This window comes from Takifugu flavidus, chromosome 11 (genome assembly GCF_003711565.1).
Source record: "Takifugu flavidus isolate HTHZ2018 chromosome 11, ASM371156v2, whole genome shotgun sequence".
Lineage (NCBI taxonomy): Eukaryota > Metazoa > Chordata > Actinopteri > Tetraodontiformes > Tetraodontidae > Takifugu > Takifugu flavidus.
In genome coordinates, this window is record NC_079530.1 from 5,315,676 (window position 1) to 5,341,638 (window position 25,963).

General features: G+C 43.6%; 3 protein-coding genes across 8 annotated transcripts; all 3 read right to left on the bottom strand.

Annotated features, from left to right (window-relative positions):
- Positions 1 to 177: 177 nt before the first annotated feature.
- LOC130533494 (equilibrative nucleoside transporter 1-like) lies at positions 178 to 18,160 on the bottom strand. Of its 6 annotated transcripts, XM_057046952.1 has the most exons (14): positions 10,065 to 10,188; positions 9,981 to 10,010; positions 8,278 to 8,364; positions 8,071 to 8,152; positions 7,498 to 7,676; positions 6,972 to 7,111; positions 5,319 to 5,453; positions 5,133 to 5,230; positions 4,976 to 5,057; positions 4,756 to 4,835; positions 3,134 to 3,242; positions 2,932 to 3,017; positions 1,438 to 1,637; positions 178 to 1,363 (listed from the first exon to the last, which is right to left on the bottom strand). In XM_057046952.1, the coding sequence occupies exons 3-14, from the start codon at positions 8,304 to 8,306 to the stop codon at positions 1,252 to 1,254; spliced, it is 1,332 nt and encodes a 443-aa protein (XP_056902932.1). In that variant the 5' UTR covers positions 8,307 to 8,364; positions 9,981 to 10,010; positions 10,065 to 10,188; the 3' UTR covers positions 178 to 1,251. The 6 variants fall into 6 exon arrangements, with proteins under 6 accessions (XP_056902932.1, XP_056902931.1, XP_056902929.1 ...); XM_057046951.1 differs by lacking the exons at positions 9,981 to 10,010; positions 10,065 to 10,188 and adding an exon at positions 18,027 to 18,160; XM_057046949.1 differs by lacking the exons at positions 9,981 to 10,010; positions 10,065 to 10,188 and adding an exon at positions 10,824 to 10,942.
- A 4,155-nt stretch (positions 18,161 to 22,315) lies between these two features.
- On the bottom strand, positions 22,316 to 24,369 carry LOC130533495 (zinc finger protein 184-like). The gene is made up of 2 exons (XM_057046955.1): positions 24,088 to 24,369; positions 22,316 to 23,731 (listed from the first exon to the last, which is right to left on the bottom strand). The coding sequence occupies exons 1-2, from the start codon at positions 24,266 to 24,268 to the stop codon at positions 22,779 to 22,781; spliced, it is 1,134 nt and encodes a 377-aa protein (XP_056902935.1). The 5' UTR covers positions 24,269 to 24,369; the 3' UTR covers positions 22,316 to 22,778.
- Positions 24,370 to 24,835: 466 nt separating this feature from the next.
- LOC130534282 (uncharacterized) lies at positions 24,836 to 25,963 on the bottom strand. Its single transcript, XM_057048309.1, has one exon. It carries the CDS (start codon positions 25,606 to 25,608, stop codon positions 24,886 to 24,888), a length of 723 nt encoding a protein of 240 aa, XP_056904289.1. The 5' UTR covers positions 25,609 to 25,963; the 3' UTR covers positions 24,836 to 24,885.

A 25,963-nucleotide genomic window follows, 5' to 3' on the forward strand; every position in this document is an offset into this window, starting at 1 on the left:
AAGTGGAAGATGAAATGGAGCCCTAACGTGTAAACATCACATTAGCATTAACAAACTCATCTTTTCTGGAATGCAAGTTTCACTCAAGGGAATTTTAAATACCGTATTTTCTGGACTATATGTCGCTCCGGAGTTTAAGTCGCACCAAAAACTGCATAAGAAAACTAGATATATAAGTCGCATTTTGGGGCAAATTTATTTGATAAAATCCGAGACCAAGAACATACATTTCATCTTGAAAGGCAATTAGCAATCCATTAGCATGGATTAGCAATAGCGTTATGCTAACGTTACAAATTCAGCTACATGACCCATAACGAACTGAGTACCTGTCTGCTTTGTTAACGTAACATATTAAGTTATTCAGATGACTATAGCATAAACATCCGAGCAAGTTTACCAAACAATCAAGTCTAACTCCATAGACGAAGCACCACTTCTTCTGCGTCGCTAAAGGAACTCGTTCCTCAGTACACACGCCTAGAGCGCCCTCTTGTGGTTGTCATTGTGAAAATAACGAACATGTGAAATTCTGTAATGTATTTATACAAGTCGCTCCGGAGTACAAGTCGCATCGCCTGACAAACTATGAAAAAATGTGCGACTTATAGTCCGGAAAATACGGTCACCTTTCTTAAAAAGTCAGGTTTATTTTATCACAGAGCAGATTGAGCTGTAATGTGGATTAATTATTACAAAACAAGGCTGCTGAGTCTTAGCCTGGTAATCTGTAAAACACAGCAAAGGCAATTAAATGTAACTGGTGACTAAATGGACAAATGGAGTCGGTAATCCCAAAAATCTGCTGGTATAAAGCGCGTCAGCTTCCATCAAATCTCAGTGGCACATTTTACATTTTTCACTTTTTCTTGTTAAAAAAAAATACATAACTTCAAAAGGAAGCAACACAGACAAGTCAACACTGGCAAATACAATAATTATTGATCAGAACGTCCTATCAATGTTTCCTCACATTCCATCTGTGAAAGCACACATAGTCCATTTGATTGTAGCTGCGGTCCAGAGTGACGTTGCACAAAAAGTTAATTTGGCTTCACTGATTTAAAATCAATGAGTTAAGACTTCAAAATGTCACATTTTCCAATAAATGTGTTTGGGGTTTTTTTTTAAAAGAATTGCCCGTTTTTAGAACTTTGTTCATGTAAATGGTGCGAGTTTCCTGGGGCGCAGGTCTGCATTCGACTGTACTTGTGGGGAAAAATGAAAAAATGGCTTTTTAAAAACCACGTTTTAAATCATAGCCCGGAAGGCGAATGAGACCGAAGCACCCAGGGCCAAACCCAGGGACAAGAAAAAGGCCATGATGGCTCCCGCCGTCTCCGCCTCATGTGGTAGCACCTTCCTGCAGACAGAAACGACAGCAATGTGAAGGAAAGTGACGGCTCAACAGGCTGAAAGGTGTGGAGGTACACTCACTTGGGACCGAAGCACATGCAGAGACTGGCCAAGTAGCCGTTGGAAAAGGAGAAGAAGATCATGAAGATGATGTACCAGGCGTCATGCGAAAAGAAGACGGGGAGGTAATAACGTGGCTGAACGTTGCACAGCATGAAGAGGGGGATAAAGACGAGCCGCGCCGCCACCAGGACAGGAAGCCAGATGCTGTCTTTGCCTGGCTGCGGAGGAAAACGACAAACTTCAAAACTGGGGCAAACGGCATTTTGCAGTGTGTGTAGTAAAACCGGCGGCTGTTCTTTTCCTGCTGCATTCAAGTGTACTTCCTCTGGATGATAGGATACGACCTAAACCAAATGAATGGTCAAGTCTGGACTCCAGATGAGGTTGCCAACTCCTTTAAGCGCCCTGCTAACATTATATGCGGTGCTGACCAATATTCCCTCTAATTTTTCATGTGTCTGAGCAGACACACAGGCTCCCTGAGCACACTGAGGCCCACTGTGAGCAACATCAGATGGGTACGCTGTGGCCACACACCAGTATCAGGCTTGTTCAAAACCTTGGATCATAGCAAGTTACATGGCTTATTAAAAGAATCAAATGACAGCAGCACATAAAATGAAAAAGACAAAAAATCTTGTTGTTCATGAGATGTGTACTATGTTATATGTGAGAGTCCTGCTTTAACCATAGGAAGAGTCACTCAGTTTCACCGCTTGTTCTTCTATTTGCACATACTCCGACAGCCATTCCATCTTCAAAGAACCGCATTTCTTTTTTACTTTGGCTTGATGAGTGGATGTGTCTCTGTCCGTTCGTTTCGCCATGATAAGGGATTAGCATTTGCGTCTCTTAACTCCGCTGCACCGTTATTAGCGAGCTAACCTGCACGGCGAGTAAAGGCAGGGCACATACGCAAACACTGTCAATGCTGATTGGCTGCGTAGCGTAGGTGTATCGGATTATTGGCTGGACACCTGTTGCTCATTGAGTTATGTTGCGAAATGGTACAGAAAACAATATTACTGGTCTAATTAACTATATGATATCAGTTCTAAAATTAGATATTAATTAATTCGTTTCTGTTGAATTTTATTTTGTGCGCTGCATAGATTTTATTGTGCGCCGAATATGTGCAGGCAGTGCGCGATAGCGCAAGCACGCAGCTTAGAGGGAACATTGGTGCTGACGCGCTCTAACCGCTGCGGTTTGATCCTGCGGGAGCTCCTGTCTCGTGATCAGACTAAATAAACTCACATGATCCTTAAGCAGTCAGTAGTCAGCTGACTACTGTGAGAATCATCCAGGAAGCTGCATTCAAGTGCAGGTTCATGCGTGATTACTTTCTGTAGATGACAGCACGTTGAACCTTTTCACTGAGGATTTCACCGGAACATATTTGGAGAACACGACCAGAAATCCATTGTGCACGTCATGTGACCGTGGTTTAGTGAGACAAGCCTGCGAATTACGTCATCAGAGAAGTTTGTTGAGGAAGCTGCTGATACTGACCCGCATACAGACGGCGGTCAGGCTCCGGCCAACCCAGTCCATCATGTTGAAGAGGAGGAAACACGCCACCGGGATGAAGTAGGTCTCTGAACACGGAGCACAACCAGCCATTATTGACCCGACAGATGTTGATTTCAGTAAAATCGAAATGTCTCCGGCAGCGATTGTATCCTCTTCTGCAGGTTTAAGGTTCCAAACTCACCCCAGGTGCCTCCATTTGCAACCGTAGACTTGACCTCGACTGTCACGGCAGGGAATGTCCCGATGGTGACGGTGAAGATGAGACACACTGACAAAGCCATCACCCAGATCTGACAGATGACCAGACGTTATAATCTAGATCAGGGCTGCTCACATTTTTTCAGCATGCGAGCTACTTACAAAATGACCAAGTCAACATGATCTACCCACCACAAAAATGCAAAACATCTAATTATTTTCAAATGTATTGAGGATTCTTTGTATGTACAATGTATGTTGATGTACCTTGTATAACCAAATGAGCCAATATTGCAAGACACACATAATAATTAACTATTAACCTTTTATGTTAATAAACTATTAACCTTTTATGTCAATAGTTAACCACTAAACATTACCGTAATTTCCGGACTATAAGCCACTATTTTTTTCCTACACTGCGGCTTATTCTACAGTGCGGCTTATTTATGGGTTTTTTTCGTGGCACACTATCACAACTGTTGTGAATCAGTCATTTTTACCAACCCTCATCAACATGGAAAATACTAGAAGAAAAGCATATGATGCGGCTTTTAAGTTAATAGTGATCACTCTGGTGGTTGAACAAGGAAATCGAGCTGACGCGCGTAATCTTGGCATACATTATGGTAATCAATGGGGAGAAGGTGGAGACGCCCGCCTGAAGAACTGATCCAAAGCAAAAACACAACAAACGCTTTTAGACGTAAACATCGCAGGTGGCCCGAGCTTGAAAACGTTCTGGAAGACTGGGTGAACACACAGAGAGCAGGCGGCCGCTGTGTTTCCGCTGTACAAATCAGACGGAAGGCAAAAGCAATCGCCACCGCGATGAAAACAGAAGATTTTAGAGGTGGGCCATCGGGAGTTTTAGATTGTTCATTGTTTGAGTAAAAAAGCATAAACAACGCAATTTGTGTGTAGCTGATACAAACGTATATTTCAAGGTAGCTGCATTACAGACACCGTTATTAAAAAAAAGCATTTACCGGTAGAATATATTTGTTTATGTTGCTAAGCGGATTAAATTAAAAGAAAAGTTAAAAAATCCTGACGTGATAAAAATTGGATTTAAGGTCTCTGTATAAACATACTCGTGAAAAGAGTGGCTGTTGTTTCTTACCTGTTCTTACTCGTCAGTGACTTGTCTCTTACGGTAATAAAAACATATACCGGTACTGAATGTTTTCGATCTAATTTTTCATATTACTACGTGGGATACCTGCGGCTTAAAATCCGGTGCGGCTTGTATAAGTACAAAATTGATTTTCTTTCTAAAATTAGATTATGCGGCTTTTAATCAGGTGCGCTCTGTAGTCCGGAAATTACGGTATATGTTTTTCTCTTCTTAATTGGTCCCGCTCCCTCATTCATTTTGATGACCATAAGCTTTAGCGATGGCTTAAAATCAGAGGTAAGTCGCTGAATAGCTTAGCACTTAGTGCCATTTTTTGCGCATGAGCGGTGACATAAAGGTCAAAATTCAGTTGTCATCTGACTGTCTGCCCTGTATGTCAATCAAGTGACGGGATGAATGATAGGCTAATATTTTTTGATGAGCACCCATGATCTAGATAAACAACCCAAGTATGAGTGTATGAGTACCTTTCTGAAGATGTTAAACACAGACACTCCAGCCTCGCCCTCCGTCAGGGTCGTCCCCGGTTGCCTCTGGGACGGATTTTCTGTGGAACCAAGAAACATCTGACAATTATGGCCAAGAGGGTGGGTGGGTTTGGAGCACCATGACGGTGAAGATGGAGACTGACTCGCATATTGACTAAACTCCATTTACATCAAACCTCAACAAGCTTGTGAGCAGCACCTTTATTGAGCAGGTCCATCTTGTTCTCCTCATCAGCCGACGGCCTGGAGCGATTTGTCTCCATGTAGTGCTGGAAAAACTCCTGAGGTGCAAAACAAATCCCATAAGACACCGGTGGGAGCACAGGTAAAGACTGAAGGGGGATCAGAACATTTACCATCCTGGGCAGAGCCATGTACGACATGATGGCGAGGAAGATGACCACACAGGCGGTGATGAAGTAACCAAAAGCGCTGTCTTGCAGGGCTGAGCCACCTTCAGGCACAGAATCATTAACGGTTAAACAGTTCGGGTCGTGAGTTCCACTGTCAGAGTTCTGGAATGCGTTTGGGTTTAGACGTACTGGCTAGAGCGCAGATCATGGAGAACGCAGCGAAGGCGCCAGCCAGACCCTGGCCACTCATGATGGGAGTGGTGTAGGAGGCAGGCAGGATCCCCGCCAGCCCAAACAGGCTTCCCTGGAGAATCGCTCCGAACGCTGGAGAACAGAAGACAATTGTTGAAGAACCTGAGTGTTGACAGAAATAAACGGGGACCTTTTGCTAAAGGTAACACTCGTCCTCGTGTATGTGGTGACGAGAGCATTCTCCCACTTCGGAGCGAGTCGGAAATAACATCAGGGGGAGAGGAGAGGAGAGGAAACCATGACCCAGTGGGGTGACAGAGGCCTGTCAGGTGATCATGTTTCTGGACCCCGGCAGCCTTGGCCTATAACAGCATAGCTAAGATGTGACCTAACGATTAGACGACCCCCTAAGTATGATAATTTGTCTGTCTATGATAATAACTGGAACTACAGAATTAGTAACAATAAGCTTTTTCAAAGAGGTAGGTTTTAAGTTTGATCTTAAAAGTAGGGATGGAGTCAGCCTCCCGTACCTGGACAGGGAGGTGGTTCCACAGCAGGGGGCCCTGGTAGCTAAATGCACGGCCCCCCATTCTACTCCTAGAGACTCTGGGAACCACAAGTAGACCAGCATTCTGAGAGCGGAGCGGCCTATTGGGCTGATAAGGTGTCACTAGCTCCTCCAGGTAGGATGGAGCTAGGCCTCTGAGGACCTTGTAGGTCAAAAGAAGGGTTTTAAAAATTATTCTAAATTTAACGGGCAGCCAATGAAGCGACGCCATTACAGGAGTTATGTGATCTCTTTTGTCAATACCTGTCAGAACTCTGGCTGCAGCATTTTGGATCAGCTGGAGGCTTCTTAAAGAGTTGTGTGGACACGCTGATAATAAAGAATTACAATAGTCCAGCCTGGAAGTAACAAATGCATGGACTAACTTTTCAGCGACTTTCTAGAGACTAATTTAATGTTTGAGTTGAAGGAGAGATTTTGATCAAAAGTTACTCCTAGATTCCTCACATGCTAAGGAGATACCATCTAGAGTGATAATGTGATCTAATCTATCCCTGAGAGGTTCAGGAAATGCCCGCTCCTGTGTTCTAGCTGTTATTATCTCAGAGTAGAGTCTTGTCAATCAATCTTTATTTATATAGCGACTGTTACAATCAAAATTGTTTCTATGCGCTTTCCAGAATCCCAGGGCCTGACCCCCAACAAGCAACAGTGGCAAAGAAAAACTCCCCTTTAACAGGAAGAAACTTTGAGCAGGACCAGGCTCATGTAGGCAGACGCTCCTGCTGATGGCTTGTACAGTCATTTAAATGGTATTTATGGTTGGAAAGACAACATTCCAAGCTTCATACGTAGCTTCAACTTTGTACAACAGGAAAATAATCAATCTCAACATTTCACACATGCATAGACTACAGGATGGCGATTACGTCGTTGAGGCAAACACCAGCTAGTTACTATCACTATTAAGGTACCAGCACCTACAACATCACAGCAGCATCTAAACATCCTGGTCAGCACCGGGTCCAGCCACAGGAGCCAACAACCCTGTTAAGGCTCCAAGGTCTCTTTTTCACCTCCATATTTAAGAGTATCAAATGTGTAAATGGGTCATTGCTGCAGTCAACTCAGAAACTCACAATTGATGCAGATAATTTTGATCATCGTGATGGCAAAGAAGGGCAGCGGGGCCATGTCCACCTTGACTAAGATGGCCGTCACCAGGAAGACTATCAGGATGACCACCAGGCTGCCAGAGATCCTTAACTTCTGAGGAATCCTGTGTGATGCAGACAGAGGGAAAGAAAGAGAGATGAAAGCTGAAGAACCAGTTCATTTATTTATTTAACTACCTGTTTTAAAAACTAAAAATACTAGGAATGAAGAAGAATGCTCAAAATATCAATGACGTCTCTGAACTGGAAACAGATTTTTTTTTTAAAAACACAAAGCAATGGAGTCATGAGGGGAAAATCTGCATAAAGGCCAATTTTTTACCATCCATAACTGATCAAAATATTAACATTTACATGAGTCAATGCTGAGACGCTACAATGTAGAGTAAAATAAAGATATCGCTCTGCTAACACAACCGCAAGTGTGAGGACGGTTCTCTCGCAGCGATTTACGCGTGCATGTGTGTGTGCTGGTGCCTCGGGTGATCACCTCTGATGTATGAAGGAGTTGAGGCAGGTGAAAATGAGCAGCGGCACCATGGCGCACAGCGTCATCACATTGTTGAACTTAGCCTCCAGTACGCTGCGAGAGTCCTCCTCCTTCAAGGTCTGGTTCAGTGTCTGGTTAGTGAGGCCCATGGGGGGGTCCTTTAGCCTGCTGGTGAAGTACTGAAGAAAAGGATATAGGAGAAAACAGATTACAGCATCTGGGGGGGGGGGGGCGGCACTAATGAACAGCAACCAGTTGGATCATGTGGAATTCCAAATGTATTCTGGCCAAATAAACACACACTGAAGGGCATCTGGGCTTCAAACAACCCCCCTACAGGCAGGTCCAAATGAAGACCTCCACAGATAAACAAACAGTACAAAGGTGAGAGTGGAGGAGGATTCTAGGGGTTATGTCGCGGCTGGTTCCACAGATTTAAACCAGCTGGTTCTGGGGAAAGCCCAGTTTAACAAACTAGCCGCTACTCGCTGGACCACCAACGGGGCTCTCCGTCTGTCTCCGTCATGTGATACTGATGATTTACGACTTCAGGCAAACATTCCACCAACATACCATTGTGGCCGTCATGAAGAAATTCCAGGGCAGGAGGGTTCCCAAACCCAGAATGAAGAAGATGATCCATACTGCGTTGTACCTGGGGAGGAAGGACAGGGCGGCCGGGTGAAACCTTTTGACGGTTATCGTGTACGTGTATTATCTCTGCGCTGAGCTTCAGCTAGACTTCAGTCATGCTAGGTGGTACAGAAACATTTCTCTCACTTGTCCCGCGGAGCATTTAAGGCCGTCATGGTTGTGTCAGGCTGAGAGGCTGCAGCAAAGTCAGAGCAGTAAGGGAGGCTTCCAGGTCTGAAAAACACAGATAACAACTGCGTCAACGTGCTGAAGAGTGCCGGCGACCTGCCATCTTAGCGCTATGCTGGGCTAAATTTAATCAGACTGGTCGGAAAATCAGCACGCTAATCACCGAAAAACACAGAAAAACTCCTTTAGATCCGACACAACCGCTCAGTTAACAGCTGGTTTGGGTCAAACTAAAGAATTCCAACAGCGGTGAACGCAGATTCTCTGAAGCAGTAAAACTCTAAGGAACTCACAGTCTTCTCTCTTCCCTCTGGCTGCACACATCAGCGCTGATGTTCTGCTTCATCTTACACCACAGAGGTCAGTTAACCAGCAGACCCGCCCTCCCTCTCGAACTACCCCCTCCCAGTATAACTGCCCCCCCCTGACGCCCCTTTTCCTTCACCTCCGAGCTGCCTTTGTTTCATATCTCACTTTAATAAATCACAATCATCGTGTGAGGTCTTTGAGATAGACAGATGGAAATTATCTTCCATCTGTTGCCACAATACAATTGTCTATAATATGCAGACATTCATAGCATGTTTGGGCTCATGGCGGGCGGGGGAGGGGCTTATATGCTATAGGTTCAGCATCAGGCATCTATTCGCTGTGCACTGACTCAGCAGCAGCACCTCTGAGAAACGGGCGCCGCTGACAAAGGTCTGTTTGTCATGTGAGGCAGACAGATAGACAGCAGCCGTATGTTAACCACATCCATGCCTGGTACACATGGCCAGGCGCAGCAGGGTGTTGTAGCTGCTGAGACCATCGATCGATCAATAAAAGTGAGGACACACACAAACAGCATCTGTACTACTGCTCCTGCAGCCAGAACGTGATAAATTCTGCTCTGGTTCTTCTGCTTGTGCTCCTGAGTCAATGTGACCCATTTACTTTCGTGCAGGACCCACTGAGTGGACGCATCGAACAGGTCCATCACTTTGAACACTCAATGGACGGATGTCCTAAGAAATCGATGGACAGATCTCCTTAGAAATCAATGGACAGAGGTACAGACCAAAGATGAATGGACAGAGATGAGCCGTGTTCCTGATCCAGACAACAGTGAGGTTAACTTTCCCAACATTATATTTCATACATATTAATATTGTCTTTAATAATTTCCATCAGTCCATCAGATAGAGACCATCAATAGGGATTAGAGCTGATGGAAACCATTGTTGTTATTGTCTTTACATTAGAGCTGTTTAACACGTCCAATACACAAGGAAGCTGCCTTTCAAGCTTTATGTCAGGACTAAAAGGTCCCATCTACTGTCGACCCACGCAGCAATGGCACCCTCGTGGCTGCCTGACGGCCCCGGGCTACAAACACCACTGATGTCACACAATACTCACTGCTGACGAGTTTCGATAATAGTGGCAGGAAGGTGGAGTAAGAGGAGCGGGAAGGGGCACTAAGAGTGGGGGGAGGGGGGAGTAAGAGGGGCAGGAAGGGGCACTAAGAGTGGGGGGAGTAAGAGTGGCAGGAAGGGGTACTAAGAGTGGTGGAATGGGGGCCCATAGGTCCCACCTCAGTAATCTTATCTTTACATGAACGGTTGCAACAGGGAAGAAGTGATAAAGGTTTTATTCTACCATCCAGACTGTACACGTGCCTGTGCGTGTTCTCCCATCAGCCGGTCCGGGGTCATCCTTCCGCTGTCGCAAACAGAGCGCACGTGCGTGACCAGCCAGGAAGCGGTCAGTCGCAAACGGAGGTCCGGCAGAGGAAAATGGCAACGAGCCCCCAAAACGCACATGACGCGGTAAACATGCGGGTGCCGTTAACGCATGCTGCCGCCTGAAGAAGCTCCTTTCTCTTTCACGCACCACGTGCTGCCACGCTCGCGGCTAAATCAAGAAAGTCCCGCATCATTTGACCAACTCGTTTCTCCCATTATTGTACCGAACACTTAAAATGCTATTATTTATTTTACTTTTAACGCCCCACACCTCTCCACAGTCCCAGGATTTCACGGGAATGTTCAATTGTTTTTCTAAAACGCGTTTTGGAATTTGTGAGATGTGCGTGGGTGGACGTTTTCGTAAAGTCGAAATATACCTTGGAGAAGAATTTAAGTCGTATTTTATTTTAATTTATTCATTATTCAGGCGGGAGCCTCCTGCCGCTGGAACCCCGCTGTGTTTCAACCGGAACCGGCGCCGCTGCCCGGGAAATATTGGCGCAAAATTTAACTCCGTTTCAAAGAACAACAAAGAGACGCCACACACCACACACCAGTAACCCCAGTCGGCCCTTCTAGCCCCCGAGAGATTAAAACCAGTCACGGTAACGCCGAAATTGACAAATATCTGACCAAAGTACAACTACACAAGAAACCGGGGGTTCGCGGGGTTTTAGCGGCATGTTGGTGTTCCTTCGCGAGGTTTGAGGAGACTGTGGAGTGGAGCGGTGAACCATTCTCTATTTATTGTGTTAATTGTGTTAATTGTCCTACCTTAACTGCACTCTGGGATGGCGCGTTGTGTCTGATGGAGTTCCGATTCAGGACTGTTCCTGCTCAGTCAAGGACTGCTCGTAAATATGGCAAGTCTCCGCCTAACCGCATTGCTCTACAATTTGCATAAAACAGCGATCTCTTTTTTTTATTATTAAAAAAGGTATAACCAAAGCCACAACTAAAATTAAAACAATTTTACTGTTAGAGGTGGTAAATTTAGCGTAGTTAATAACGATATGTAAAAAATCTGCGTTGACAATGTTGGTTATTATCACTTTATGCCACCACTGGTCAAAAGAGACAACCTTCGAACCATTAGTCCCATGATAACACATATCTACATTTCTGCACACCTTTATTACAGACACCAAAGCTTTTCTGATAAAACATGAAGTAATACAAAACCCGGAGTAAAAGGTAAAAATCCTCCTTTAGCGGCCACTCCTGAAATATGGTCACCATTAACTGATGATCGAGTGATCCAATGGTGTAAATCTCTTAAGTGTGGAAATGACCTGCTTGACAAAGGTCTGCACTTTCCAAGTGCTTTTTTTCCTTGTGGCCTGCAGTTGAAACCATAACGTATTGTGCACAGTACTACTACAGATACATATATGTAACTTACGACATAGGATCTTGCTTGTTTCAAAGCTCCTTTGGACCTTTCAGGAATAGGTCAAGGGCCTCTCTGATCCCTAGAACCTTAAAAGCAGAAACCCAAACATGCAAACTTCACAATAAAAGCATCAACAACCCAGGACCCACACCAATGCCAACACAGAACCCCAGTAAACTAGCCACAGATACTGTATCTACCTGAATTGATTAAGTAAAAATTCAGTGGGAATATTTAGACACATTTTCTGCCTTCCAATTTTTATTTTTATTTATTTATTTTTTGAGTTCTGACAGAAATGACGAGTGGCGGGTTTAATTAGACATTTAAAGACAGACAAGGCCCATCTTCCAAAGGAGGAGGGGGGGGGGGGTATTCTCAAAGTGCACTGTGAATCCTATAATTTGCACCATTCATTCTTAACCACAGTGCAGACGCAACCACAAGGTCCTTCCCTGCACAACAAAACAAGCAGGGAAAAACAAAGACTGAATTTAGTTTCATATGACTGTAAATGTGTAACAAGAGTTTTCCTCCAGATACACAACCATTTAGATAGATAGATAAGAACTAGGTTAATTTTTATTTTTTTTTAAATGCTTGAAGGCATGGCAGTAAATGAACACAAATTTCTGGAATATTAAACATTGAATCCTCCCCCAGGCTCATTTTAACAGCTTGTTTTCATGTCTGTTGAAAGTATATTTCCATCATAACACTGGAGGCTGTCTGAGACACCGCTGAGGGCTGGTTTACAGTCTGGGTTTGTGCTGCATGTGGTCGCTGCTCTCTGAGCTGGTTCACAGTCAACTGCACCCCAGCTCACCCCCACATCTAAAAAAAGCTCACTGTGGTTATGGATGGAAACCAGAGACTGTGGAAGTTGTTGGTCAAGAGGGGCAGCCACAAACTGTGAGACCTCTGTCCCAGCCCACTCAGACTGGTCATTTATTCTAGTTTGTATGAATGTCTTTATTTTCTGATTGGTCCAAAACCCGCATATAGATGTCTCAAGTGTGACAAAAAGATGGAGAGAGCTTTTATTTTTATGTGACTGTAGCTGTACGGGTGCAGTAAGGCGGATCAGGACCGACTTGATTTGCATAAGAGTAAAAACGACCTGACCAAAAACAGCCTTTTTTCCTTTCAGTGTATTCTACTGTCAGACAACTGTCCTGTGTCATCAGCCTGTTCACTTCCTAACTCCCCCCACCACCACCACCCCACCCCCACCAACCCCCAACACATGAACACACACACGCCATTTTTAGAAGAGTTTATGTAAGTTTCTGAGAAAAATAAACATCATACCGTTCTAAATCAAGAATATCCTGTGAAATTTGTGCCATGAAAGGGAGAGGAGGAGGGCATGAATGGGCTGGAAGTAGGTTTCTCACCCCATACTGAGATTTAAGAGGACAGAGGTAGAAAAAGGAATTCTAGTGAATGGCCTTTTCAACCCCTGAAGTACTCGGGAGAGACTGAGAACCTCTTTTGAGATTAGGAATTTGGAAGCCTGGCTCCGTTGTGGAGTATTATGGTTTGGATTAAAGTGACAAAGACAGGCAAACAAAGGAAAAACGCTCCTCGGGCAGGTCAGACAGAGTGAAATTTCTCATCTGGACCTAAGTGGAGCCTCCAAATTCCCAACAGAGCATAAATGTCGGCATGGCTCAGAGTGAAATCCTTTGTCACAATGGATGATCCACAAAATGCTGCAAGGCAATTCTCTCCAATCCAGGAGTGATTTTAGGGACAAAGACAAAGCCCAAGACTTTACGGGATCATATTGTTGGGATGAAGTTTGTCATAGATCGCTCATATCCTTATCTTCATCTTCGGAAATCACCAAACACTTCCAAAAACTGTTATGCACCAACCCCTTCTTGAGTCGGACCAAGGACACATTTATTTTGCACCATGTGAGCTCACGTGTTTGGAGATAACATCTAATTTAGCTTTGCTGTGTACTCATGTGTCTTCTGTTAAATTACTTGAACATTGTTGGTGTGCTTCTCAGTTAGTAACCTTTTCACTTACAGTCTACTTTCAAAAGATTTTTTTCTATTTGTCCTCTTAACTTATCAGAGGCTGTGGACCATCTTGTTGCCCTCTGCTGATAAGGAAGACTCCAAATAACTGAAAGCCTCGTGTGCTCTCTCTCACTCTCTCTTTTCCTTGTTTTTTTAGAGGGATAGTACTTCCATAACCACGTCATCTTCTGCCCACATCTTTGTAACCTTCTGTTTGCCCATTTGAAACACATCACTCAGTCGTTCCAGTCTCTATAACTGGAATGACACTAGTTCCATTTTCCAGTCTGAAATGTCTTCATTAAACTTTAAAATTCAATATTAGTTTTGAGAAGGATAAATACTGTCACTTCCTCTCTTGGCTAGAACATTCTACTTTCCCCTTTAATGTGTGTTTGTAGGCAACCTTTCCACGAACAAATGCAGCTGAGGCGATGTTGCCAATGGTTACGGGCCTCCACTGGTAAAGCAGCTCCTGTTCACAGTGTGTGTATATCTGAAAATATATATCTGTGCATGCGACTCGTAATGTTGTTTCTATTCACACTTATATTAGGACTTGTTAAATTGGTTGTTTGATGTGTTCCTGTCTGCTGTGGCTCCTCCAGCTCCTAACCTGATTTTATTCTAGTTCACGTTTGTCCAATCGTGCCTGAATTAATTCTAAACTTGCAACTAAGATGCAACAAGATTAGACCTTTGTGTGAACAGCTGCTGATATCTCCAACCTCAGAAATCAGGTTTCAGTACTGAGAGAAATGCGTTACATAACATACACATTGCCCGTCTTGGCACCAAAAAGATTGGAGAAGTTCAGAGATGGAGGCAGCTTGATGACCTGAAGTGAAGTGCCAAAAAAGTAACATGAAGCATATGTGGAGAGAGAAGGATGATGATCCCAATGATGGATGGTGGTACACAATGTAAATATTTTCTTGTTTTATGACCTCTCAAACCCAAAGACTCCACTGACTTACCCAGATATTATAAATATGTATAACTATCATGAGGTCCAACATCTGTCTCAAGAATGTTCACAGATCAAGCTGTTTCTTGCCCTATTCTACCTTTTCTTGGTGCGTTAGCATGCTCAGCTGGCTTCTGGAGCATTGTGGAGACAGAGAGACGCATCAGAACCACCTCAGAGGCTGGAGAACAAGTCCAGCCAATTTTGTCTGAGGAAACATCTCCAACGCATTTACACTTGGGGAGATTTTATTTTCCCACCTACTCCAAATACCCCAAAAATATGTTCCAAGTCAATAATAAAAACCTCCAGTTGCACATGCACTCAGCAGTATGAGGCCTTTGGTGTGTGTGTAGGTGTGAAATTGTTCTCCTGGCAGCTTCTCCAGAACCACTCAGAGGAGTATTTATACTGTTGTTTAAACAGCTTGTCCCTTCATCATGTGCAGGCAGCTTCCTCACACAGCATGGAAATAATGAGCAAGGACAAACCCACGGGCACAATCTGACGTTCTGAAGTTAGTTTAATATATTAGTTTAATGTATTACATGAACAATGGCAATAAATCTGCTTCTGATTCTGATTCTGATTCTGATATAGAAAAATTCTGTTTGAGACTATTTAAAATCTATTTAGAAATTTTTGGGAGGAAAGTTGGTAATGTTGTTTTTCATGGGTTTTTTTTATACTGTACGAAGTGTGCGTGCGTGTGTGTGTGGAGGGGAGAAATTTTGGATGGTCCTCACAACTTTGAAAAGTGTTTGAGGGTTGAGACTGTTAACTGGGTGTAAGCTGAAGTTAAGGTTGGGGTTAAACATTTAGTTGTGATGGTGTGTGTGTGTGTGTGTGTGTGCGCGCGCGCGCGCGTGTGCGTGCGTGCGTGCGTGCGTGCGTGCGTGGTGGGTGGGTGGGTGTGTCCATGCATAATAAATAAAACGGGGCGTAAAAACAAAGTTGAGCTTATTTTCTAATAGAAAATTAATGAGAATACATTCCAGGGTGTTTAACTGAGGCTAGATTTATTTTCTGCACAAATATTTTCTTTCAGTTTATCCCCTGAACTGACTTTTAGTCCATTTTTATGTCACATATGGGCCCGTGTGTGTGAGAAAGAGAACACATTCTCTTAAAATCTCAGCTGTATTCTTGTCTGGCAGCATGTGTCAGATGGTTCGCCTTATCCCCTTTTTAAAACTCTGCAGCATAACCAACCCGGACAGCTGCCTCGATTACCAGACAGGATCTGTTTTCCACCTCTCTGCTACTGTGGCAAAGGAAGAGGAACTACTAGAATTAGCATATTTTACTGGCTGTCAGCAATAACAGCTTCAGCTAAGAAATCATTATTCGCTCCACACAGCCATCCTGCTAAACTGATTACACTCAGGATGTTTTGCTAACTCTTGAAGGCAGAACCTTCTCTCTTCTCTGGGCTTAGGGTAGGCTAAAGTCTGCAGAGAGGAGCATTTGGGAGCACAACTGTTACCATGAAGTCTTAAGACTGCTCCTCTTGGCGCCTGCAGCCCTGAGGGCCCAGATCTCTGACAAATGCTGCTGAACTGTAACTAATGACTCCAAAAAGATCTTTGAAGTTGTTGAGGACTCCTTTTTCTCTGACACCTTGTGAAACAGGCCTAATTTAAAAGAAATAACATTTGAATAGTGCAGAGAGAGACCTGCTCCTGCCTGAGTTCCTGCTGCTACTAAATCTGCATAATTCACCAGGATTCATGACCTTGGGAGCTGGAGGCCATCTGGATGTAAACACAATGCCGCTTTTGATGATCCAGGCAAATTCACGTGGTTTCACGGGGCTGCATCATATTACCCCGTCACATACTCACGTGTCAATGACCTTTGCTAATTATAGTTGTACAGTTGTCTCTGGACACAAGGTTCTGGTACAACATCAGGTGATCAATGGCAGAGAGAAACTGATAGCAACATGGGTGTATTTCAGAACAGACGGTCTCTCTCAGGAGACAAGGCTCCTGCCAAGAGACTGTGGGGTAAATGTCCAATATTTGTCCCGTAAACGTCAGTGAGATGACCTGTCCTGCCAGCTGCCCTGAATTGATCTTAAAAGACTTGTAATAGTCCTGAATTCATATGAACGTCACATATTTGATTCTGATTAAATCAATGAGAGCCAAGTCACAAGCTGGGATGGAAATGGTTGCTTTTTACTGCAGTATGGGAGATGTATTTTGAAATGCTGTCTATAAAGCATAGAGTTGCATCTTCTGTTGTGCAACATCATTTACATTTTTGGGAGACAATAAATATCACTCCTGCAACGAAGGTTTGATGGATTGCTCCAAATGTCTAAACATTCCTCTTTAAATGAATGAATTTTGGCTGAAATAGTCGAGACATACGTCTCAGTCGTGAGCTGCAGTCCCCTGTCAGGACAGCCTCGTGCTGGTAAATAGGATGCAAGCTTTTAATTTAGTCAAGCCTGCTGTCTACTGGAAACTCAATTCCTGGTGAAAGATCAGCATTCAACTGTTAAAACTAGGCAGTAGTAGATCTAATTTCCTTATGTTTAGGGAAAATTATGGCCTGTATAAAAGTTAATAAAAGTGCTGTGATTAATCAATTTTATGTAGTAATTCTGTGATCTTAAATTATTTTACCCCTAATTTCATATTCTCATATCTGCCTCCACTGCCATTTACTTCTGTCCTAATTGCAAAAATAAATGCTTTAATTGAAATTATCCTGCCAAACTAAGCGGATTTATTATGCTGTGACAGGCTTCCTGTTCAACAGACACCACCTCCCCTGATTTATCTCTATGCGTGTGCAAAGTACGCCAGTAAAAGACCAGTAAAGCATGCCTATAATGACAACAAACTGGAACAAATGATCATACATGATCCATTAATCAAACAGATGCTTTATGGTGTGATGGAGTCCTGAGGTAAACTGAGCAGAGCCGAACCTTCGCCTCCGGAAGTGCTAGCACGCTGTTCGCCCCATGAAAGAAACAACTTCAGCACAACACATTATCACTGTGAGAACAGCAGTTTTCTCAAAGTCCCACTGAGAGGCAAGCAGCTTTAGACATTATCAAACACACTCGTCCAATACTGCAAGCACGCCAAGGAGACAGGGACTGTGAAAACAGAGAGAAGCTGCGTGTTTACGTGACGTACGGCGTGGGTTGGCTGTTTTTTCTACTCTATTCTTGGAGCTCTTTCATGCGTTCTCCAACTGTGTGTGTTAGAAAAATGCACATATTCTCACACTCGTCTCCTGCTGTGATGCCTCAGCTACATCTCAACCTCTGGCCCGTCCAGCGGTCCGCAGCTTTCAACTTGGTCTGCAGCTACAACAACACCAATCCTGGCAAAGCTGTTTGATCTGAATATGACTGAAGCAGTGATCTACATGCACACTGGCCACCAGTGCTGACTGCAACTTTGTCAGCAGTTGACCTTGGAAGTGTTCCTGCAGGAGCTGTCACGGCTCGCCGAGCGTCCCACGCTCCCCCACTTCCTGCATCTCCCAGAGGCTCAGTATTTTAGGTGATCTGTGTCAGCTGAACGCCGTCCTCTCTGATGAACGAGGTGTGGACTTACCCACACCTGTGACGCTGTCAGAACCGGACCATCTGTCCTCCCATCAGCTGCTGTGTTCAGATGTCCGCTGGTCTGTTTTTCTGTGCAGCGGAGCAGCGCTCTGCATTCAGGCAGCTAGCACGGTAGGGCTGCAGCAGGGGGGAAGCGTGTGTTTGTGTGTGTGAGGAGGGGACTGCTCCAAATTCCAAATGGCATGCCAGCTGGCTACTTGTGGTATTAACAAATATAACACCAACGGTATAATCCTAAAGCTGTGTGTTTAAATGTAGAAGGTGGGTGAAAGAAGGTGAAAGGTCACCACTGATCCAACCTGACTCTAACCCCCCCCCCCACCCTTAAAAGTTTGGTCTCATCAGTCATGGTTGCTACAGCAGCAAGTAGGACCAGAACCTTGTCGCTGGACATGTTTATGCTGATGGAACATCAGGCTTCAGAGCTTCTGTGCTGTTCACTCACTGATGCTCATCTGATCTTCTTTCTGACTTTTAGAGGAAGAACTGAATGATGCGAAATCTGAGATGAATTACTTCAAAGCCAAATGGATGCATAATTTCCCAGAGTTTTTATGACTGTAACTATTATTCAGTTTCTGATTATTTTCTCAAATCTAACCGTTCTGAAGCAATTTTATTTTAAAATCTGAATTTTGGCTTTTCTTTTGATACTATTGAAGATAATAATATCAGAAGTTTTGGAGAGATTGTTTTACCTAAGCTTATTGCATTCACTTTAAAATAAATCCATTTTTTCTGAGAAATCTCTTCTTTTTTTTAGGGTAATTATTTCTGATTTTCTGAGAAGTTTTTTTTTTTTCTTGTGTTTTTTTATATTTACCCAGAATTTTTTCTTTTCGGTATTTCAGACTAGTTTTCATTTAGAGATTCGACAGCATTTGAAACAATGGATATATTATATCAATTTAACGGAAGCAAACCTGACCGGTTCCTTCAAGTTTTACTCTAACCTGGGTTAAGATGCTTGGAGATTGTGTTTAAGTCATATAGATGTCATTGCTACTAATTTGTCAACTTTACAGAAGCAGTTGAGGGCTTTTTGAGAAGGAAGCCCATTGAGATCTCCTAAACATTGCAATGGTCCTCCAGGATCAGTCAGACATTAATGGATAGAAGATGATGCATTCAGGGCGGCTACATGGTGACTCCTGAGACAATCAGGAGACTGCTGGAAATATCGCCACATGCGCCTCAAGTGGCTTGTATGATAATCTCCGAATGTATGGGATCAGTGGTGCAGATGGGTGAATACTGATATGGCCTCATTCCTTCTCTACACACAGTGATCCCAAGATAATCACGCAGTACTTGATTGATGAGGTGTCATTGCAGAATTGGACAGCTGCCCAAATTCATTCCGACCTCTGAGCCAACAACCATTACATTGAACAAATGCAGATGTTCTTGAGACATCATCATCATCATCACCCTCATCTGGAAGCTTTCACACAGATGTTACCTGAATAGACAACACATGTTCCTACCCATGTATGCACTGATGTATACTGTATATGTATTTATGGGCTTGATTCATGACTGCAAACGTCAATTTAAGGTAAATTGCTGTAATTTTTCAGGTTAAAGGTCACAAAAAAATCCTGGTTACTCAACAAACATGTATTGTTCAGTCTTAGCTGAGATGAGATGCGTTCAGCAGGACTATGACACACTTCGGCATGAGAACAGGACACAGTCGCCATAGTACACAGGGATTTTTTTTTGTTCTTCACATGTACGTCATGGAGCGTCGGCCTGGATGGACAGTGTGTACACAGCTTAACGCCACAGCATCCTGATTTCCATGAGAGGTCATACTGCACAGTTGACGAACTGTGAGTGCCGAAATGTAACCATAAAAAGTCGCATCACGTTTTGGTTGCTGTGACAAGAAAAATGTACATGTGCTGTCAATGAACAATTTGCAGATACGTTATCTAAACACTGGGCCACTTGGCAGGTGAGTTAAGTAATTAATTCACTAATGTGGAGCAACTATAACTACAGGGAAACAGAGGCACCAACAAGGAAATAGAACCTGTAATGGCTGTCTTTTAAACCGGCTTCTTCATGGCAAGAAGACAGCCAGTAGAAGCAGAGATCAGCTGCAATCCTTAAAGCTTCAGTCAAACAGAGTTTAGTACAAGACAGCTAGTCTAGATGCAGCTCTCCAATCCTGCCTGTGAGCCAATAACCAAAGCAGCAAGAAAGGTCCAGAGTTCAGAACATTGCACAAACACGACAGGAGCAACACAACAAACTACAACAAACACGAAATGAAGATCTTTGGACTAGCACAGTCAGGTCAGTTGGGAGAAGAAATTAGAGTTTCAGGAGAGGAACAAATCTATAAAATGAAACATCAGCTCAAGTAGAAAGACTGAAGAACTGCTGGGAAATCTAAAAAAAACACTAGTGTGGTAAATAGAGGAGCAACATTGCTGAACAACAGTCATGAGCTGATTCTCCTCTTAAGTCTATTTTAGGATGTGAGGCTGCAGGGTCACACTTCATTGTGCATAAATGTTGATGTATTTAGAAAAGAACGGACATGAAGAATAAGTTTTCTGAGGATGAGGGAGGAAGTGAAATTATTTTCAAAGTTCCCATCATCTTTCAGGAAACAACAATAACCCATCGTTCTTTGCATTCTTGAGTGATTATGAAAACAAGAAGCACCAATAAACATGAGTTATGTAATTTAATTTTCAGAGAATAACACTTTCTGCAACGTTTTCCAGAAAGTATGCTGTCAGTCTTCACACCAAATCTGTTATTTGCACTATTTACATCTGTTATTTGCACTATTTACATCTGTTATTTGCACTACCCACATCCGGTTACTTGCACTGCTTTCCATACTTTGCACATCAGCACCATAGTTACAGCCTGTATATATATTTATCTTGGTTGCAAAGACTTTTATATATCCTTTACATATCTGTGAACTCTGTAAATACAAACATATAGATTGATATCATAAACATAGATCATTGTGTGTATATATTGTATATACCCATCACAGTTTTATTCGCTACTTAAGCACTTCTGGTTGGATGCTAACTGCATTTCGTTGCCTTGTACTTGTGACATGTGTAATGACAATAAAGTTGAATCTAATCTAATCTAATCTAATTTGTGTGTGTGTATGTGTGTGTATGTGTTGAGGGTGTTCAACAGATATTTTTTGTCCTCGACCCTTACAACACTCCACAACGATGGTTCCAATCAGTCGTTCTCCTCTGGAATGTCTCCTGCATTCCCTTGGATCACCTCCATCCAATCCAGACCTCGGTTCTGGATTTCCTGGCTCTTTGGGCTCTTTTTGTTGACCCAGTTCTGCAAGTGGAGGCCACTGGAATTCAAGACCATCTTCAAATTCCAGGGATGATCGACAGACGACAATTTGTGGATGTGAAATGTAATTTGGAACAAACACCCCACAAAGATGAAAAGGTTGAAGAAAAATGAGGAAGTGAGAGAATTCTGTAGTTTCTATTCTTCTTTGCCAACCAGATGAAGGAAATTCTTCAGTTCTCTTGAAAAACTGTCACATAATTTCACATCTGAGAAGATTAACCCAGTGGCCTCTTTTTCAGTCTTAATCCTGCTGCAGTTTCTCTGGTAGAACTGATCAGCCTGAGGCCCCAAATTTGACTGACCGAACCTCCATCACAGCCAGAAAATCTGGTTCTTCTTACGGGTGATCCTGTGTCTTTTGGAGCGGGTGGAGGATTTGGGAAGGGTTACGTAAATAGATTAGGGTAGTTTCTTTTTAAAGAGTTAGTGGTGGGTCTGATCAGCTCGCTAGCTTTCAGGTCTAAAGTCTGGGTCACCTGACTCTGCTTCCCAAACACAGAGATTCCTGACTAGTTTCCGGACCACACTTACAGCCTCGAGGGGCCCTTATAACACTGAAAACTGTGCAAAAGTCAATAACAGCTTTTTTTCTGGGCAGAAACCCCAGTGAAAATCCAAGAAATATGAGCAGGGTTAGAGTTCCTCCCCCAAAAGATGATCAAGCAACAAAAATATTCTTGCAGCAGCCTCGTCTTGTTGTGCTTGAGCTGAATGTTTCAGATGTCATAACGTCATATAAATCACTTTGGCCATGATTGGAAACCACTGTTCTCGCAATCAAGCCACGGCGCCCCCTGTCGGCAGTAAATATACCTTCGATTAGAAATCATTGACAGTTTGGAGTGCATTAATAATCTAATGATATATTTTTCCGTCACTGAATGTTTGAGACATTATAGTGGAAAATCGACACATTGATTGAAGGCTGCTGTAAATTTTTATTTGAGTCAGACTGACATGAAAAGAACATTCAGTCATTCTGTTCTGTCACAGAACAGCAGGAGATTCATGAGTTTTTTCCTAAAGTGGGTTGAACTTAGAACAACCACTGGATGTTTAAACAAGGCTCCTGGAGGGTGTTGGGTGCTGACACAAACCATTACCCTGAAATGGTTTTGATAGACTTTCAATGTTGATATCTTCCCAACAAAACTATTTCCATTTTTACCCTGTTAGAAATTACAAAATCTTAAAACAGATTTTTACCATGTCAGATTCATCAAACATATGCATATAATTCTGTACGTGACCAGTTTTCTGGTCCATTTCCCCGTTTCGTTGTCACAGCAGCTCCTGATGCACGTGCAGACTGAGCAAGCTGAAAACACTGAATCTTCACGGGAGACAGAAACGGTGATGCTCGCTATTATCAGGACAAACGTCAGTTTTTCTGAATGTGAGTCCCCATGTGTGACTTTAGGTGTGTGCTCTGCAGGAACCTTTTCCCGCAGACGTTGCACCGGTGCGGTCGCTCTCCCGTGTGGCTGCGCAGGTGTTTCTTTAAATGTCCACTGTGGGTGAAGCTTTTACAGCAATAAGAGCAGCAGAAGGGCTTTTCGCCCGTATGAATCCTCATGTGTATCTTCAGGTCTCCTTTTCGGCCACACTCTTTCCCACACAGAGGACAGCAGTGCAGCTTCACGCCGGCGTGACTGGCCACATGCTCCTTCAGAGAGGTGGTGCTGTTGCAGTGTTTGCCGCAGATGTGGCAGCATTTTGGGCCCTTGTGAGAGTTGATGTGTGCAATAAGACTTTCAGTGGACTCCAGTGTTTTTCCACACACAGCACATAGGACATCTGCATTTCTGGAATGAAAGTGAAAAGCATGATTTATCAAGAACTGATTAGATGAAAAAGGCTTATCGCACAGATGGCAGTGAAAGTCAGATGCAGCTGAGCAGAACTGAACTACTGCTGCTTCCCTGGAGGTGCTAAAAGAGCTCTGATTATCATCCGCCTGGATGTGGTCCATAAACTTTGCAGTAGTCTGTTGACTTTCTCGTCCATCTTGGACTTGTGAGGTTGAGGCAACGGGTACATTGAATTCATCAGGTCTGAAGTCCTGCAGGTCTGTCTGCTCTTTGCTTTTCCAATTATATTTCTGATGATGAGTCTCTGGTTTTGTGTCCTCCTCATTCTTTTCCCAGCAGACAGGCGACTGAAGCCGGAGCTGGCCACAATCATTTTCTTCATGGTTTCGCTCACTGGCCCAAAGTTCATGTTGCTCTTCTTTAATAAGAAGCTCCAAACCCCTTTGGTGATCGCTCAGCATCAGTTCCTGATCGGTTCCTACAGCAGCATTGTCTTTGTTAGGGGTGGACAACTGCAAAAGCTCTGGATGATAGAGTAAAAATGCAAAACAATCAGTGTATCATTACCATTAAGCTACTGTCTTTGTTGTGTATATATATATATATATATATATATATAATATATATATATATATATATATATATATATATATATTTTTATCTTTTTCACAAATTTATCAAGCAAGGTGTTGTCCTCACATCACTTTTAATTATCTTCTATTGTAGACAAAGTAAAAACAACTTTAACTTTCCCGAAAACTGCTCAAATTCTTTAGCACGCATGAAAAAGCAGTTTACTGTGCTACAAACATAAATACGTTAATGGCAGCTTCGTGAATTACATAACACATGAGATTAAATGATGAAAAGTGAGCAAACCTGTTTTTTGGTTTTCTGCAGACGTTACCAGAAGACCTCTGAGTCGTTCGATCTCTTGTTTTGACGAGCAGATTTCTTCTTCATATTTTACAATTGTGCTTTCAAAAGCCTGAAATATTTCCTCTGCCGCAGCCACTAGTCGCTCTTTTACGAGAGCCTTGAAAAAGAGCCTTGGAGACATTTTACAATCGCTTTTCAATCAAGCTGTGTGCGAACAAGAACACGCTTTGTATGTTGTTTCATTTAGCTTTAGCTCAGAGGCTACGGAAGTAGCTGCGGAAGTAGGAAAATCAACAATGTTGGACATTTTAAATGTGTGCTGCCACCTGCTGGACAAATGGGGAAACGCCCTCATTGTTTAAAATTCTTTATCTTTTTATACCAAATATTATTTGATCGGGAAGAAATTAATATATAATGGTATGTTAAATCTGAAACAAGATTGTTTCAAGCTAATGCTTTAATCCTTTCAATATTTTGTGGCATTATATTTAAATATACATGGTTTATTTCTTTGGCCAAAAGCAGCACGTGCAGCGACCCCACAATCCATCAGCAAGTGGAGACACCCTGTCGTAGATTATAGATGTTGCTGTTATGATATGCTGTGCAAAATTATTAACCTCTCAATATAAATTGATAAATGAAATGACAGCCAAAAGCAAATCTAGAGCAGGAGTACAATTTAGATTTTCTGGTTCAGTGAACAAACATGCAACATGCATGCATGAATCAACTGACAATGAAAGACCGAGAATAAGGGAACTTTAATCAACTTTGATCTTGTACGTAAGCTTTTTATACATCTAAAACTGTAGATTTTGTATGATCTGAGCTGATGTATTCCCCCCTGTCTGCTTTGAAGTTTCTTGTCACTTGCATCTGAATTTCCGTCTCAGCCTCCTCTCCCTCAACCAGTGAGTCGTCACCCCCTGAGGATGGCCCCTCCTCCTCGTCCTCGTTGCTGGATGCCTCGGACGACAGGGAGGACAGAATCTCTAAACTGGCGCCCCCACCAGCAGTAGGGATCTTGGAGGGCTGGTCAGGGTGACAGCGATGGAACTCGCGGATGAGCTGCGCATCCAGGATGTGACGGGCCGGGACCCATGACCTCTCCTCTGGGCCATATCCCTCCCAGTCTACGAGATACTGGAGACCCCTTCCACGGCGGCGGGAGCACAGCAGGCGGCAAACCGTGAAGGCAGGACCCCCATCAATAATTCGTGGAGGTGGTGGCAGCTGAGAAGCAGGCATCAATGGACTTTCTCGAACCAGCTTGATCCTAGAGACATGGATCCGCATGGCACGGGGCAGCTTGAGCCTGACAGCCACAGGGTTGATGACCTTCTCAATTAAAAATGGCCCGATGAACTTAGGAGCCAGCTTTTTGGACTCCACCCTCAAGGGAAGGTCTCGGGTCGAGAGCCATACCTTCTGGCCCACCAGGTAGTTGGGAGCCTGGAAACGATGGCGGTTGGCGGCCGTCGAGTAACGGTCAGCAGCTTGTAGGAAAGCAGCCATGGCATGGGTCCTGGTCTGGCGGCAACGGTGGATACAGGCCTTGACGGACGGACAGGAAGCTTCCTTCCAGGGCTGGGAACAGAGGCGGCTGGAAGCCGTAGGTGCACTGGAAGGGAGAAAGTCCAGTGGCGGAGCTGGTTATGGTGTTGTGGGCATATTCTACCCACAATAGCTGCTTGGACCAAGTGGAGGGGTGTCTGGACACCATGCAGCGAAGCGCCGTCTCCATCTCCTGATTCACCCTCTCCGATTGGCCATTGGATTGGGGATGGAACCCAGAGGACATGCTTACGGTGGCCCCAATGAGGCTGCACAACTCCCGCCAGAATACGGACGTGAACTGGGGACCCCGATC